The sequence below is a fragment of the Bos indicus x Bos taurus genome, chromosome 17, assembly GCF_003369695.1.
Source record: "Bos indicus x Bos taurus breed Angus x Brahman F1 hybrid chromosome 17, Bos_hybrid_MaternalHap_v2.0, whole genome shotgun sequence".
NCBI classification, from domain to species: Eukaryota; Metazoa; Chordata; class Mammalia; order Artiodactyla; family Bovidae; genus Bos; species Bos indicus x Bos taurus.
In genome coordinates this window covers 71,944,459-71,960,776 of record NC_040092.1, presented here as the reverse complement: position 1 = coordinate 71,960,776, position 16,318 = coordinate 71,944,459, and the positions used below count along the sequence as shown (strand labels likewise).

Sequence of the window (16,318 nt, the reverse complement as noted above, 5' to 3'; positions counted from 1 at the left end):
TAGAAGATCCAGGAGAAAGAGTCTCAGATTATTTGTATAAAATTCTTAAAATTTTCCTGTCTATATTTAGAATTCATCCTAGAAACCTGGACTGAGTCTATAAATGGGGATCAGTCTTTGAAAGGGCTGCCTGGGGCCAAGGATTTTGGCAGAACATGATAAATGGGTGACTTAAACGCTCTTGCCTCTGAGTCACAGGTCTTCATTTTTTCTGCTCCTAAACCAATTTTCCTGGGAGAAGGGAAGGCTAGAAAAGAAAAGGTCAGGGGTAATCAGAAGGGAAAAGAGGATAGTCCTGTGTGACATGGCATAAGACAGAAATGAAAAATTGTTCTGGAAGCTTAGTGTGGCTATCTTCCCAAATTTTCCCCATTGCCCATGCTGTCTGTTACAACTAAGAAATGAGAGCATCTTCTTCTGTGAGAGCATTAAAATCACAACTAGCTGTTGAATGACCATCAATAGGAGGACACTGGAACCCACCACAAAAGGATACTCCACATCTAAAGACAAAGAAGAGACCACAGAGAAATGATAGAAGGGGTGCAATCATGATAAAATCAAATTCCATACCTGCTGGTGGATGACCTGCAAACTGGAGAACAATAATACCAAAGAAGTTCTCTCACTGTTGTGAAGATTCTGAACCCCACATCAGGCTTCCCTGCCTGGGGATCCAACAAAGGGACTAGGAATTCCCAAGGAACTTGACCTTGAGGGCCAGTAGGATTTGACTATAGGACTTCCACAGGACTGGGGGAAACAGAAACTTCAGTTTTGGAGGGCACAAATAAAAATCCTGTGCACACCAAGACCCAGAGGAAAGGAACAGTGACTTCACAGAAGACTGAACCAAAATGAAGGGTTTCCTGTGGAGGTGTGGGTCAGCAGGGGCTCACCACAGGGACTAGGACACTGGCAGCAGTAGTCTGGGATGGTCTTCCTTGATGAAAGCCCTCTTGGAGGTCACCATTAACTCTACCATAGAGCCCATAGACCCCAGGGCTGGGTTGCTCAGGCCAAACAACTATCAGGGAGGGAGTGCAACCACACCCATAAGCAGATAATTGGATTAAAGCTTTACTGAGCAAGGCCCTGCCCACCAGAGCAAGACCCAGTTTTTCCCACTACCAGTCCCTCCCATCAGGAACCATACACAAGCCTCTTAGCCTCTTCCATCAGAGGGCATACAGAAGAAGCAAGAAGAACCACAGTCTCATAGCAGCTAAAACAAAAACCACATTACAGAAAGCTAATCATGATAGAAAAGGCAGAGGAACCAGAGATCAAATTGCCAACATCCGCTGGATCATGGAAACAGTAAGAGAGTTCCAGAAAAACATCTATTTCTGCTTTATTGACTATGCCAAAGCCTTTGACTGTGTGGATCACAATAAACTGTGGAAAATTCTGAAAGAGATGGGAATGCCAGACCACCTGACCTGTCTCTTGAGAAACCTATATGCAGGTCAGGAAGCAACAGTTAGAACTGGACATGGAACAACAGACGGGTTCCAAATAGGAAAAGGAGTACATCAAGGCTGTATATTGTCACCCTGCTTATTTAACTTATATACAGAGTACATCATGAGAAACACTGGACTGGAAGAAGCACAAGCTGGAATCAAGATTGCTTGGAGAAACATCAATAACCTCAGATATGCAGATGACACCACCCTTATGGCAGAAAGTGAAGAGGAACTGAAAAGCCTCTTGATGAAAGTGAAAGAGGAGAGTGAAAAAGTTGGCTTAAAGCTCCACATTCAGAAAACAAAGATCATGGCATCTGATCCCGTCACTTCATGGGAAATAGATGGGGAAACAGTGGAAACAGTGTCAGACTTTATTTGGAGGGGCTCCAAAATCACTACAGATGGTGACTGCAGCCATGAAATTAATAGACGCTTAATCCTTGGAAGAAAAGTTATGACCAACCTAGATAGCATATTGAAAAGCAGAGACATTACTTTGCCAACAATGGTCCATCTAGTCAAGGCTATGGTTTTTCCAGTGGTCATGTATGGTAGTGAGAGTTGGACTATGAAGAAAGCTGAGAGCCGAAGAACTGATGCTTTTGAACTGTGGTGTGGGAGAAGACTCTTGAGAGTCCCTTGGACTGCAAGGAGATCCAACCAGTCCATTCTAAAGGAGATCAGTCATGGGTATTCTTTGGAAGGAATGATGCTAAAGCTGAAACTCCAGTACTTAGGCCACCTCATGCGAAGAGCTGACTCATTGGAAAAGACTCTGATGCTGGGATGGATTGGGGGCAGGAGGAAAAGGGGATGACAGAGGATGAGATGGCTGGATGGCATCACCAACTCGATAGACTTGAGTGTGAGTGAACTCCGGGAGTTGGTGATGGACAGGGAGGCCTGGTGTGCTGCAATTCACAGGGTCACAAATAGCTGGACACGACTGAGTGACTGAACTGAACTGAACTGAACTGAATCATGATGAAAAAGCAGAAAGTTATGTCCCAGATGAAGGGAGAAGATAAAACCCCAGAAAGATAACTAACTGAAGTGGGGACAGGCAACCTTCCAGAGAAACAATTCAGAGTAATGAATAATGAAGATGGTCTAGGATCTTGGGAAAACAATGGAGAAGATGTGAAGGAAGCAATAACAGAATAACTGAGGCAGAAAGATAAATGACCTTGGGGACAAAATGGTGGAAATCACTGCCACAGAACAGAATATAGAAAAAAGAATGAAAAGAAATGAAGACAGTCTGAGAGACCTATGGGACAATATTAAATGCAGCAATGTTTGCATTACAGAAGTCCCAAAAGGAGAAGAGAGAGAGAAAGGTCCTGAGAATATATTTGAAGACATAATAACTGAAAACTTCCCTACCATAGGGAAGGAACTAGTCAACCAAGTCCAGGAAACACAGAGAGTCCCAGGCAGGATAAACCCATGGAGGAACACATCAAAGCACATAGTGATCAAATTAACAAAAATTAAAGACAAAGATAACATATTGAAAGCAACAAGGGAAAAACAACAAATAACGTAAAGGAACTCACATCAGGCTGATGTCTCAACAGAAACTCTACAAGCCAGAGGAAATGGCATGATACATTTAAACTGATGAAAGGGAAGAACCTACAACCAAGAATACTCTACCCAGCAAAACTCTCCTTCAGAGTTGATAGAGAAATCAAAAGCTTTCCAGACAAGCAAAGGTTAAGAGAATGAGGCACCACCAGACCAACTTGAAAACAAATGCTAAAGGAACTTCTCTGGGCAGGAAACACAAGAGAAGGAAAAGACCTACAGAAAATAAACCCCAAACAATTAATAAAATGGCAACAGTATCATGTATATTAATAATTACTTTAAATGTAAATGGGTTAAATGCACCAGCCAAAAAACATAGATTGACTAGGTGGATGAAAACATGTGCATGTGTGCACTTCCACTTACCACATCACTCTACTTGACCCCAAAATTGTATGTAATTATTTTACATTGTTAAGTTAATCATGTTACTATTATGGCTTGCAATTGTAATTATCTTTTACTTTTTGTCTATTGCTTATGAAAACTGATAAACATCTTATACTATTGTATAAAAAAAAGAAACTAAGCAACGAGAAAAAGAATTATTGTTACCAATCATAGAACAATCATGAAATAAACTCATGTTGACAGGATATTAGATTAACAGTTTTAGTGAAAATGCTGTCATTTTCAGCCAGCACTGCCATCCTTTTCCCCAATGGAACCTATATAATATTTCTGTAAGCTTTATATTAGATATTTTCATATATCTAGTTTAAGAAATACTTTAAAAAGATGCATGTTCATGAAACTTAAAAAAAAATTAGAGCTTTTATTTTAAAAAGTCTCTTTGCCAATACCTTTCCTGGGTATTATAAAGGTAATAAAAAGAGAAACATATAAAAAATAAGTTTTGAACTCTTTTCAGGAACAGAAGCAAGATTTGTTTATATTTTACTAAATCTTCAGTAAATCGGCTTTAATCATGGATGATATTGCCCATGTCTGCCTTATCTCCTTTTTCCATCTTTGTTAATTAGGCTTAGACAGTGTTTTGATATGGCCCGGTTCAAGATACATAGTAGGCATTTCATTAATGTTATTACACATCACCCCTTTCTCACTTCACTCTTAGCCTTTTAATGCTTTGTAGGTATGTCCAGTTCAGTTCAGTCTCTCAGTTATGTCCAACTCTTTGCAATGCCATGGCATGAAGCACGCCAGGTCTCCCTGTACATCACCATCTCCCAGAGTTTACTCAAACTCATGTCCATTGGGTCAGTGATGCCATCCAACCATTTCATCCTCTGTCGTCCCCTTCTCCTCCTGCCGTCAATCTTTCCCAGCATCAGGGTCTTTTCAAATAAATCAGATCTTCCCATCAGGTGGCCAAAGTATTGGAGTTTCAGCTTCAACATCAGTCCTTCCAGTGAACATTCAGGACTGATTTCCTTTAGGATAGACTGGTTGGGTCTCCTTGCAGTCCAAGGACTGTCAGGAGTCTTCTCCGGCACCACAGTTCAAAAGCATCAGTTCTTCGGTGCTCAGCTTTCTTTACGGTCCAACTCTCACATCCATACATGACCACTGGAAAAACCATAGCCTTGACTAGACAGATCTTTTTTGGCAAAGTCATGTCTCTGCTTTTGAATATGCTATCTAGGTTGGTCATAACTTTCCTTACAAGGAGTAAACGTCTTTTAATTTCATGGCTTCGGTCACCATCTACAGTGATTTTGGAGCCCAAAAAAATGAAGTCTCTCACTGTTTCCACTGTCTCCCCATCTATTTGCCATGAAGTGATGGGACTGCATGCCATGATCTTCGTTTTCTGAATGTTGAGCTTTAAGCCAACTTTTTCACTCTCCTCTTTCACTTTCATGAAGAGGCTCTTTAGTTCTTCACTTTCTGCCATAACGGTGGTGTCATCTGCATATCTGAGTTTATTGATATTTCTCCCAGAAATCTTGATTCCAGCTTGTTCTTCCTCCAGCCCAGCATTTCTCATGATGTATATAAGTTAAATAAGCCGGATGATGATATATAGCTTTGAGGTACTCCTTTCCCAATTTGGAACCAGTCTGTTGTTCCATGTCCAGTTCTAACTGTTCCTTCCTGAACTGCATACAGATTTCTCAGGAGGCAGGTCAGGTGGTCTGGTATTCCCATCTCTTTCAGAATTTTCCACAGTTTATTGTGATCCAGACAGTCAAAGGCTTTGACATAGTCAATAAAGCAGAAGTAAATGTTTTTCTGGAACTCTCTTGCTTTTTTGATGATCCAGCAGATGTTGGCAATTTGATCTCTGGTTCCTCTGCCTTTTCTAATATGAGCTTGAACATCTGGAAGTTCATGGTTTGGTTCACATACTGTTGAAACCTGGCTTGGAAAATTTTGAGCATTACTTTACTAGCATGTGAGATGAGTGCAATTGTGTGGTAGTTTAAGCATTCTTTGGCATTGCCTTTCTTAAGGATTGGACTGAAAGCTGACCTTTTCCAGTCCTGTGGCCACTGCTGAGTTTTCCCAATTTGCTGGCATACTGAGTGCAGCACTTTCACAGCATCATCTTTTAGGATTTGAAATAGCTCAAATGTAGGTATGTAGGTTCTGTGTTTATATATATCTATAGATATAGATAGGTATGGATACAGATACATACCTATAGATATAATTAATTTATAACATTATTTAATTTGAAGCATACAACATATTGATTTGATATTTGTATATATTGTGAGATGATTGTATAACAATCTAGTTAACATTTATCACCATACATAGTTACACTTTTTTTTTCTTGTTTGTAATGAGAACTTTTAAGATATTTTCTCTTAGCAACTTTCAAGTATACAATACAGTATTATTAACTATATTATCCATGCTATACATTACATGTCTAGGATTTATTTTATAATCCAAAGTTTTTAATTTGCTTCTGGCAACCATCAGTCTCTTCTCTGTATCATTAGAAGGTGAAAGTTGCTTAGTCAGGTCTCACTCTTTGTGACCCCATGGACTATATAGCCCATGGAATTCTCCAGGCCAGAATATTGGAGCGGGTAGACTTTCCTTTCCCCAGGGGATTGTCCCAACCCAGGGGTCGAATCCAGATCTCCTGCATTGCAGGCGGATTCTTTGCCAACTGAGCTATGAGGGAAGATGCTGTATCATTAGAGTGGTAGATGCTGTATCATTAGAGTGGTTTTAAAACTATAGAGTTGTAGGAATGAAGGATTAAAAAGGCAGATTCTTTATTTACAGTAGTCAAGATATGGAAGCAACAGATATTAGATAAAGAAGCACACACATACATGCACACATAATGGAAAACTACTCAACCATAAAAAAGAGTAAAATGTTGCCATTTACAACAACATGGATGGATATGGACAGTATTAAGTGGACTAAATCAGGCATAGATAGATAAATACTGTATGGTATCACCTATTTGTGAAATCTAAAATATAAAACAGACTAGTGACTATAAGAAAAAGGAGGAGACTCACAGATATAGAGAACTAGTGGTTACCAGTGTGGAGGGGGAGGGGGAAGGGGAAGAGATAGATAGGGGTAGGGGATTACGAGGGTCAAACTACTATGAATAAAATAAATAAGCCACACGGATATATTGTACAGCACAGGGAATATAGCCAGTATTTTATAATAACTATAAATGGAATATAACCTTTAAAAATTGAAAATCACTATGCTGTATACCTGAAACTCATGTAATATTGTACATCAACTATATGTCAATTAAAAAATTCAGATTCCTGTGAATGTTGAATCAGGAAGTCTGGGGTATATATGCAATGGGGTTGAGTTATGGAAAGGAACATACATTTTTACCAAGTCCTCCAGATGCTCTCTTTGCTCTTCTGAACCTCTCTGAGCACAGGGTCCCTTCTGTTCCCTGGAGTTCCTCCTGCTGAATCATTTCTCATCTGCCCTCGAGGTCTTCAGTCTGGTTATGTCCACCATTGTCTAGGCTCAGTATATGGGCCTTGGCTTGGATTGCATCCAAACAATGATTACATCAAATAATTATATTAAATACTTGCCTTTAGTGGCTAGAGTTGTGAAGAATATAGAATAAACATGGCTTTGATATATTTTAAGAGCCAAGCTATATAATTATAGAGCATAACATTTGAACTATAGTTATAGTCTCTCAATGAAAGTTTAAAAAATAGGTTATATTTGGCTTTAGATTCTGTTAAGGACTGGCTTAACCAGCCCCATTTAGGGGTGCTCCAAAGCCACCTCTATGGATTAGTTAAATATGTGATTACAGTACTGAGGATAGTTCAGCATTTAGTCAGCCTAAAAGACTCTATTAATAGTCAAAGAGAAATTAAGTTTAACTGATCAAATTGTGGAGTTTGTTTGTTTTTGAACATTTAGTAACATGAACAGTGTATACAGTATATGTAAGAAATAGTCTCTGTATAGGAACTAACAGTAGGCAAAAATCTAGTAGTCACATACTATTTTGTGTACTCAGGACTGTATTATTTTTTCTTTTTCTCTTTTTAAAAAGCAGGTTTATTAACATATGATTTACATAACATAGAACTCACCCATGTGAAGTATATAATCCAGTGGTTTTTAGATATTCTGTCCCTAAGAACAATGTGAACCATATTTCCAGTGGGGCGGGGGGAGCGGGGTGGGAATCAAATAAAAAAGGTAATTGGGAGTTTGAGAGTCTTCCTAGTTGCTATTAAAAACACATCACATAAAAGTGTCAAGCTTTTGGCTCAGATTAATTCTTTGGTGTAGATTTCTTTCCTCCTTTGTTTTGCTTCCAAGGTAAGAGGGGCTGTGAATCTTTCAAAAGACCACATGAATTCCTAAATTGCTGTTGTCTTAAATTTATATTAAAAAAAAAAGAAAAAAATAAATTTGAGATGATCATCCCAAAGTACATTATTTGGTGGTGAAATCTGAAAAAGACCCGATTTAATTTTTTTATAGGAAAAATGTTGAAGTTGTTGAAGGGAATTGGAGAAATAGTATACAAAACTCAGAAAGAAAATCTACCACCTTTCTTGAGTTGAACCACCATAAAGAAGAACCTTGTTTGGCTCAGCTATTTTCTTTTCTCCTTGTCTTATCATTATTATTAACAAGTTCAGATGGAGATGTACCCAAATTTGTAAATGATTTGTATGCTGTTTTTCAAGTTACAAAGAAAGAAAACTGGCAGCTTTTAAATAGAACTTTTAAGGAAATAGAAATATTTTTTATTATAAGTCTGAGAAAGATAGAGATGAGGAATGCTCCTCTTTTCTTTTTTCTATGAAAACAATCACAGAGTGCTTGGAATATGACAAGATTTCAGTTGTCATTGTTCTTACCTTTTATATGTCTTTTCTGTCAAGTGACCCCACCAACGACTGTCACATTTAGAATCCTTTTAACCTCTAATCTTTAATATAGCTTGCTCCTGAGACGAAGGCTGTCATTCATTGGATTATGGATATTCCTTTTGTGCTCTCTGCCAATCTTCACGGAGGAGACCTTGTGGCCAATTATCCATATGATGAGACGAGGAGTGGTAGGTGTTCTTCCTGTTTCTATAATTCATTCAAGGTTTACAATTACTTTACAAGGGTTTATTGAATGATTTCTGTAATATTCTTTTAAGGAACTGGTTGTTCAGTGATTTTGCCTATAGAAATACATCTGTTGAACTGGAATATCCCCTGTTTCATGTGGCATTGGTATATATCTGGCAACAAAAGACTGTAATTTTTTTAAAAAAAATTTAAATGAAGAGAAACATAATTACTTAGGTAAGAGAAAGGGGAAAAACGAAAGTTGTGAACTTGGGTAACTCTTGGATTCCGATAAATGGAGGAATAACGGATCTATGTAGCTTTATGTACAAGACAGCTTAAAACTGAAGGCAAACTTTTAGAACTCCATCAGGGGCCCATGAATATCTCTGCATGTGTCTTATTATGCATTCACACTTCTACATTTGGAACTGTTTCTTGGTGGTGTCAGGGAGAAGAAGTGATGCTTTGATTTTCTTTAACTAGTTTTAGCTAATCTTCAGACACAGCAAACTTTAGCCAGATAGATGTTCTCAGCTTAATTTTTGTTGTTCCAAGAAATTACCCTTTTTGAATAAATTTTCAGGAGACTTTGAAGAGTTAGGTCTTTGTAATACAGGATATTGTTGTTGTTCAGCCTCTAAGTCATGTCTGATTCTTTGTGACCCTGTGGACTGCAGCATGCCAGGCTTCCCTGTCCTTCACTGTCTCCCGGAGTTTGCTCAAATTCATATCCATTGAGTTGGTGATACCATCCAACCATCTCATCCTCTGTCATCCCCTATTCCTCCTGCCCTCAGTCTTTCTTAGCATCAGAGTCTATTCTAGTGAGTCAGCTCTTCACATCAGGTTGCCAAAGTATTGGAGCTTCAGCTTCAGCATCAGTGTTTCCAATGAATGTTTAGTGTTGATTTCCTTTAGGACTGACTGGGTTGACCTTCTTGCTGTCCAAGGAACGCTCAAGAGTCTTCTCCAGCACCACAATTTGAAAGCACCCACACAGGAAACTTTTGAAATTTAGACTTTATGGTTCGTCAATAGCTTGGAAATTTAAAGGACTGGCATATTTGATAATACAGAATAAGAATACTGTGTACCAAAATAGATATTATTTATTTCAGTAGTAGGAGGTTTTTAAAAACTGTAAATTCAGATACTGAAGAATATGTGTGACAGTGGTTCACAGTGCCTATTGGATTTGTACAGGTGCAATTTATAAATTAAAAATTTTAACAATGGAAATCTCCTTACTGTCTTCCCAAGTCCAATTTACTATGTGCTTATCTCTTTTCTTGTGAAGCTTTCAATTCATTAGAAGAATGTACATTCTACTCAATTTCTACTTTGCAGTATCAGCAGTGGACCTTATAAAACCTGAAAGAAAACTAAGTGTAATTGCTGAGTACTTAAGCCTTCACTCCTTTCCCATAGTGATGTAGCTAAAAATGTATCAGCAGGAGATCAACACTAAATCAATCTCCAGAAAACATGCAGTACTAGTTGGTTTGTGTCAGTTTCTTTAGTGTTGTGGCTTTGTTTTCCAGGTAGTGCTCACGAATACAGCTCCTGCCCAGATGACGACATCTTCCAAAGCTTAGCTCGGGCATACTCATCCTTCAACCCCCCAATGTCGGACCCAGATCGGCCCCCATGTCGCAAGAATGATGATGACAGCAGCTTTGTAGAAGGAACGACCAATGGCGCTGCATGGTACAGCGTGCCTGGAGGTGAGTTTCCCTTTCACTCTTCATGTGAGTAGTGACTTTTAAAAAATAATTACCATTTATATGTAGCTTTTGAACTGTGGTGTGGGAGAAGACTCTTGAGAGTCTCTTGGATTGCAAGGAGATTCAACCAGTCAACCCTAAAGGAAATCAGTCTTGAATACTTATTAGAAGGATTGATGCTGAAGCTGAAACTCCAGTACTTTGGCCACGTGATGAGAAGAACCGACTCATTGGAAAAGACCCTGATGCTGGGAAAGATTGAAGCCAGGAGGAGAAAGGGACAAGAGAGGATGAGATGGTTGGATGGCATTACCGACTCAATGGACATGAGTTTGAGATGTAGAAGAGATGTAGGAAAGGAACTGAAGATATCCACTGGGAAAATACAAATTGAACATTGTTAATTACCCTAGTTTTCAAATTCTGGCCTTAGGGAACAAGATACCATCATGATTATATGTTAGTCATGCTTTGACATATGTAAATGTGTATTTTAGAGGGCTGGCTTTGGCCTCTAGCATATCTTGGTTCACATACCTTTTGTTTTTATTTAATAAGTTCCACTTCATATGGGATGTTTATTTTGTATTCATTACTGCAGTAAGTTCTATTATCAGTTCAGGAAGCTCTACACATTTTATTGAGTCTGGACATGGAAAAACCCACCTCAGCACAGCTGCAGGAAGCAGTTCTAGACATCAAGGCAGCTCTTATGGCTCTCTGTTCGAGTATGAACTTTGAAGAGCTCTCATTTTTCTGGCTACCTGGATCACTCACAGTTGTGTAGTATCACCTCTAACAAGGATAAAGAGTGAAATGTAAAGATACCATTTTTTTCCTCTGCCTAAGAACAATTTTCTGTGGCCCACCTAAAAGAATAGTGAAAAGAGAATTAGGACAGTAGCAGTACTGGCTAATTATAGGACTTGTTTGGTTTAATACGCTTTTTTTTTTTTTCTTTTTTTGGTTGAATTATGCCTTGATAAATATATTCTTTCAGATATTTTCTTTATTATATATGTTTATCTTGTTTTATTTAAAATTGAGATAGTTGATGTACAATATTATGTAAGTTACAGGTGTACAACATAGTGATTCAGAATTTTTAAAGGTTGTACTCAATTTCTTTGTGCTCAGTTGCTCAGTCATATCTGACTATGTGTGACACCATGGACTGTAGCCTGCTAGGCTCCTCTATCCATATGATTTTTTCAGTCAGGGATATTGGAGTGGGTCGCCATATAAAATATTGGCTGTCTTACCTATGGTATAAAATATATCCTTGTAGCTTATTTATTTTATATGTAATAATTTGTACCTCTGCTGCACTCAATATGCCAGCAAATTTGGAAAACTCAGCAGTGGCCACAGGACTGGAAAAGGTCAGTTTTTATTCCAATCCCAAAGAAAGGCAATGCCAAAGAATCCTCAAACTACCACACAATTGCACTCATCTCACACGCTAGAAAAATAATGCTCAAAGTTCTCCAAGCCAGGCTTCAGCAATACATGAACCATGAACTTCCAGATGTTCAAGCTGGTTTTAGAAAAGGCAGAGGAACCAGAGATCAAATTGCCAACATCCGCTGGATCATGGGAAAAGCAAGAGAGTTCCAGAAAAACATCTATTTCTGCTTTATCGACTATGCCAAAGCTTTTGACTGTGTGGATCACAATAAACTGTGGAAAATTCTTCAAGAGATGGGAATACCAGACCGCTTGACCTGCCTCTTGAGAAACCTATATGCAGGTCAGGAAGCAACAGTTAGAACTGGACATGGAACAACAGACTGGTTCCAAATAGGAAAAGGAGTACGTCAAGGCTGTATATTGTCACCCTGCTTATTTAACTTCTATGCAGAGTACATCATGAGAAACACTGGGCTGGTAGAAGCACAAGCTGGAATCAAGATTGCCGGGAGAAATATTAATAACCTCAGATATGCAGATAAAAACACCCTTATGGCAGAAAGTGAAGAGAAACTAAAAAGCCTATTGATGAAAGTGAAAGTGGAGAGTGAAAAAGTTGGCTTAAAGCTCAACATTCAGAAAACGAAGATCATAGCATCTGGTTCCATCACTTCATGGGAAATAGATCGGGAAACAGTGTCAGGCTTTATTTTTTTGGGCTCCAAAATCACTGCAGATGGTGATTGGAGCCATGAAATTAAAAGATGCTTACTCCTTGGAAGAAAAGTTATGACCAACCTAGATAGCATATTGAAAAGCAGAGACATTCCTTTGCCAACAAAAGTCCGTCTAGTCAAGGCTATGGTTTTTCCAGTGGTCATGTATGGATGTGAGAGTTGGACTATGAAGAAAGCTGAGCACCGAAGAACTGATGCTTTTGAACTTTGGTGGTGGAGAAGACTCTTGAGAATCCCTTGGACTGCAAGGAGATCCAACCAGTCCATTCTAAAGGAGATCAGTCTTGGGTGTTCTTTGGAAGGAATGATGCTAATGCTGAAACTCCAGTACTTTGGCCACCTCTTGTGAAGAGTTGACTCATTGGAAAAGACTCTGATGCTGGGAAAGATTGGGGGCAGGAGGAAAAGGGAACAACAAAGGATGAGATGGCTGGATGGCATCACCGACTTGATGGACGTGAGTTTGAGTGAACTCTGGGAATTGGTGATGGACAGGCAGGCCTGGCATGCTGTGATTAATGGGGTCCCAAAGAGTCAGACATGACTGAGTGACTGAACTGAACTGAATCTCCTTCCCCAATCTTTCCCCTCCCCTCCTTGCTGTCTCCACTGGTAACCACTAGTTAGTTCTCTATATCTGTGAATCTTTTTTTTTTTCCTTGTTATTATATTCACTGCTTTATTTTTTAGATCCCATGTATAAGGGACATACAGTATTTTTCTTTCTCTGTATGACTTATTTCACTAGGCATAATACCCTCCAAGTCCATCCATGTTGTTGCAAATGACAAATTTTCATTCTTTTTTATGGCTGAGTAGTGTTCCATTGTGTATATATACCACATCTTCATCCACTCATCTGTTGATGGACACTTAGGTTGCTTTCATATCCTGTCAAGTATAAATAATGCTGCTTGAATGTTGGGGTGTATGTATATTTTTGAATTAGTATTTTTGTCTCTTTTTGGATGTATGTCAGGCTATATGGTATTTCTATTCTTAGTTTGTTCAGAAAGCTTCATACTGTTTTCTGTAGTATCTGTACCAATTTGCATTTCCTACAACAGTGTTGGAGGGTTCTTCTCTGCATTCTTGTCCACTGATGTTATTTGTGTTCTTTTTGAAGATAGCCATTCTGACAAGTATAAGATGATATCTCTTGTGGTTTTCATTTGCATTTCTCTGATGACTAATGATGTTGAACATCTTTTCATGTGCCTGTAGGCCATCTGTGTGTCTTCTTTGGAAAAATGTCTATTCAGATCTTTTGCCCATTATTTAATCAAGTTTTTTTTTTTTTTTGAAACTTATCTTGAGTTGTATGAATTCCTTACATATTTTCAATATTAGCTCCTTATCCAATATATGATTTGGAAATACTTTCTCTCATTCCTTAAATTGCCTTTTCATTTTGTTGACTGTATCTTTTGCTGTGCAGAAGCTTTCAGTTTGATGCAGTCCCACTTATCAATTTTTGCTTTTGTTACATGTATTAAGTTGGTGCAAACAAAATTGTTTCAGACTGTGAATTTTAAATTATTATAATTAGGCTCAAATACATGTTTATTAGTCAAAATAGGAACCATTACAATCAACACATTTTTGCCAACAAGAAATAAGTTTGTTTATTCTTAAAACATAAAAATCCATGCTTTGGGATTCAGCAAACTCTAGGAAAGCCTTTTCTGCCTCTTGCTGGTTGTGGAAGCATTTTCTTTGTAAAACGTTATTGAGATTGATAGCTTATGGTGTTTGGTGCCAAGTTTGTGGTCTCCGAAGGAGAAGATTTAACTCTGGAACCAACACAGTCTCAGTCACTCAGAGCTTTGTGCAGCAACATTTTATATAACTGATAGGACAGAGAAAGCTTCTGACATAGAAGCTTCTGACATCAGAAAGTGGTAGAAAGAGTACCCAACTCACTAGTTGAAGCAGAGCATTATATACTTTTCAACTGGAGGCTGAGAATAGATAAAAAGAATACCTCAAGGTTGTAAAAGTTCTACCAGACCCTCTCCCAAGGCATGCATCCTGAGATAACTTCAGTACAAGCTTAGCCAGAAGGAATAAGTTCCTGGCAATATATTTATGAATGAGATATATTGTTACTGAGAAACAGTTTCCCAGACAAGATTTGTTACAATTATAATCATTAACATAGAGCCCAAGAAAAGCATAATGGGGTCTAAGAAAAGCATTTTCCTTGAGTAAAATGTATGGCTGCTGTATATTCATTAGCTCCAGATCTAAAGAAAAGCCAGTTCTTTTGGGCAAGATGCATTGTTGCACAAGGCTTAAGGAAAGCATGAGTGAGAATATTCACCTTCTCCTTAAAGGGCCCTGGACTGCCTATCAACCTGCTTACCTCTCTCAAGATGCTTGAAGAAGTGGTAGATGGTTGGCAAGAAGTCAGATGAATATGGTGGATGAGGCCAAACTTCATAGCCCAGTTCATTCAACTTTTGAAGCATTTGTTGTGTGATGTGTGGTTGGGTGTTGTCATATAGAAGTATTGGGCCCTTTCCATTGACCAATGCGAGATGCAGGCATTGCAGTTTTCAGTGCATCTCATTAATTTGCTGAGCATACTTCTCCGATATAATGGTTTTGCCAGGATTCAGAAAGCTGTGGTGGATCAGATGGCAAAAGACCACTAAACAGTGACCATGATCTTTTTTTGATGCAAGTTTGACTTTAGGAAGTGCTTTGGAGCTTCTTCTTGGTCCAACCACTGAGCTGGCTATTGCCAGTTATTGTTGTGTAAAATCCACTTTTTGTTGCACATCACAATCTGATTGAGAAATGATTCATTGTTGTTACATAGAATAAGAGAAGATGACACTTATAAAATGATTTTTTAAAATTTTCAATCAGCTCACTTATTGAACTTTTTCACCTTTTCAATTTGCTTCAAATGCCTCATGACTGTAGAATGATTGATGTTGAGTCTTCATCAACTTCTCATGTAGTTGTAAGAGGGTCAGTGTTGATGATCTTATCAGTTGGTCATTGTCAACTTCCAAAGGCCAGCCACTGTGCTCCTCATCTTCAAGGGTCTTGTCTCCATTGTCAAACCTCTTGAACTACTGCTGCATTGTATGTTCATTGTGAAGAAAGCTGAGCGCTGAAGAATTGATGCTTTTGAACTGTGGTGTTGGAGAAGACTCTTGAGAGTCCCTTGGACTGCAAGGAGATCCAACCAGTCCATTCTGAAGGAGATCAGCCCTGGGATTTCTTTGGAAGGAATGATGCTAAAGCTGAAACTCCAGTACTTTGGCCATCTCATGAGAAGGGTTGACTCATTGGAAAAGACTCTGATGCTGTGAGGGATTGGGGGCAGGAGGAAAAGGGGATGACAAAGGATGAGATGGCTGGATGGCAACACCGACTCGATGGACATGAGTTTGAGTGAACTCTGGGAGATGGTGATGGACAGGGAGGCCTGGCGTGCTGCAATTCATGGGGTCATAAAGAGTTGGTCACGACTGAGCGACTGAACTGAACTGAACTAGCAGTTCCTGTGCTAAATGCATTGTTATTGCAAGTTGTCTCCACTGCTTTATGACCCATTTTGAACTCAAATCAGAAGATCACTCAAATTTGCTTTTTGTCTAACATCATTTCTATAGTCTAAAATAAATATAAAATAAACAGCAAGTAATGGCATTAGCAAAAAACATAAAGCTAGACATTGCACAGTAAAATTATGTATAACATAACCACATTTATTTAAGAATGCATTCCAGTATCAAATGACAAAATTCAACAATGCAAAACCACAAACACTTTTGCACTAATCTAATACTTTTGGTGTCATACCCCACAAATTTAGTTAAGACCAATGTTGGGAGTTTTTTCTCTGTTTCCTTCTA

General features: G+C 38.6%; 1 protein-coding gene across 2 annotated transcripts in view; it reads left to right on the top strand.

The window, feature by feature from the left end:
* Positions 1–16,318, top strand: part of CPE (carboxypeptidase E) — a 148,076-nt gene that overhangs the window by 100,536 nt on the left and 31,222 nt on the right. For both annotated transcript variants that reach the window (XM_027513519.1, XM_027513520.1), the window contains exons 4-5: positions 8,454–8,571; positions 10,117–10,299. In XM_027513519.1, coding sequence (XP_027369320.1) covers positions 8,454–8,571; positions 10,117–10,299 — 301 coding nt within the window. The remainder of the gene's footprint in view (positions 1–8,453; positions 8,572–10,116; positions 10,300–16,318) is intronic.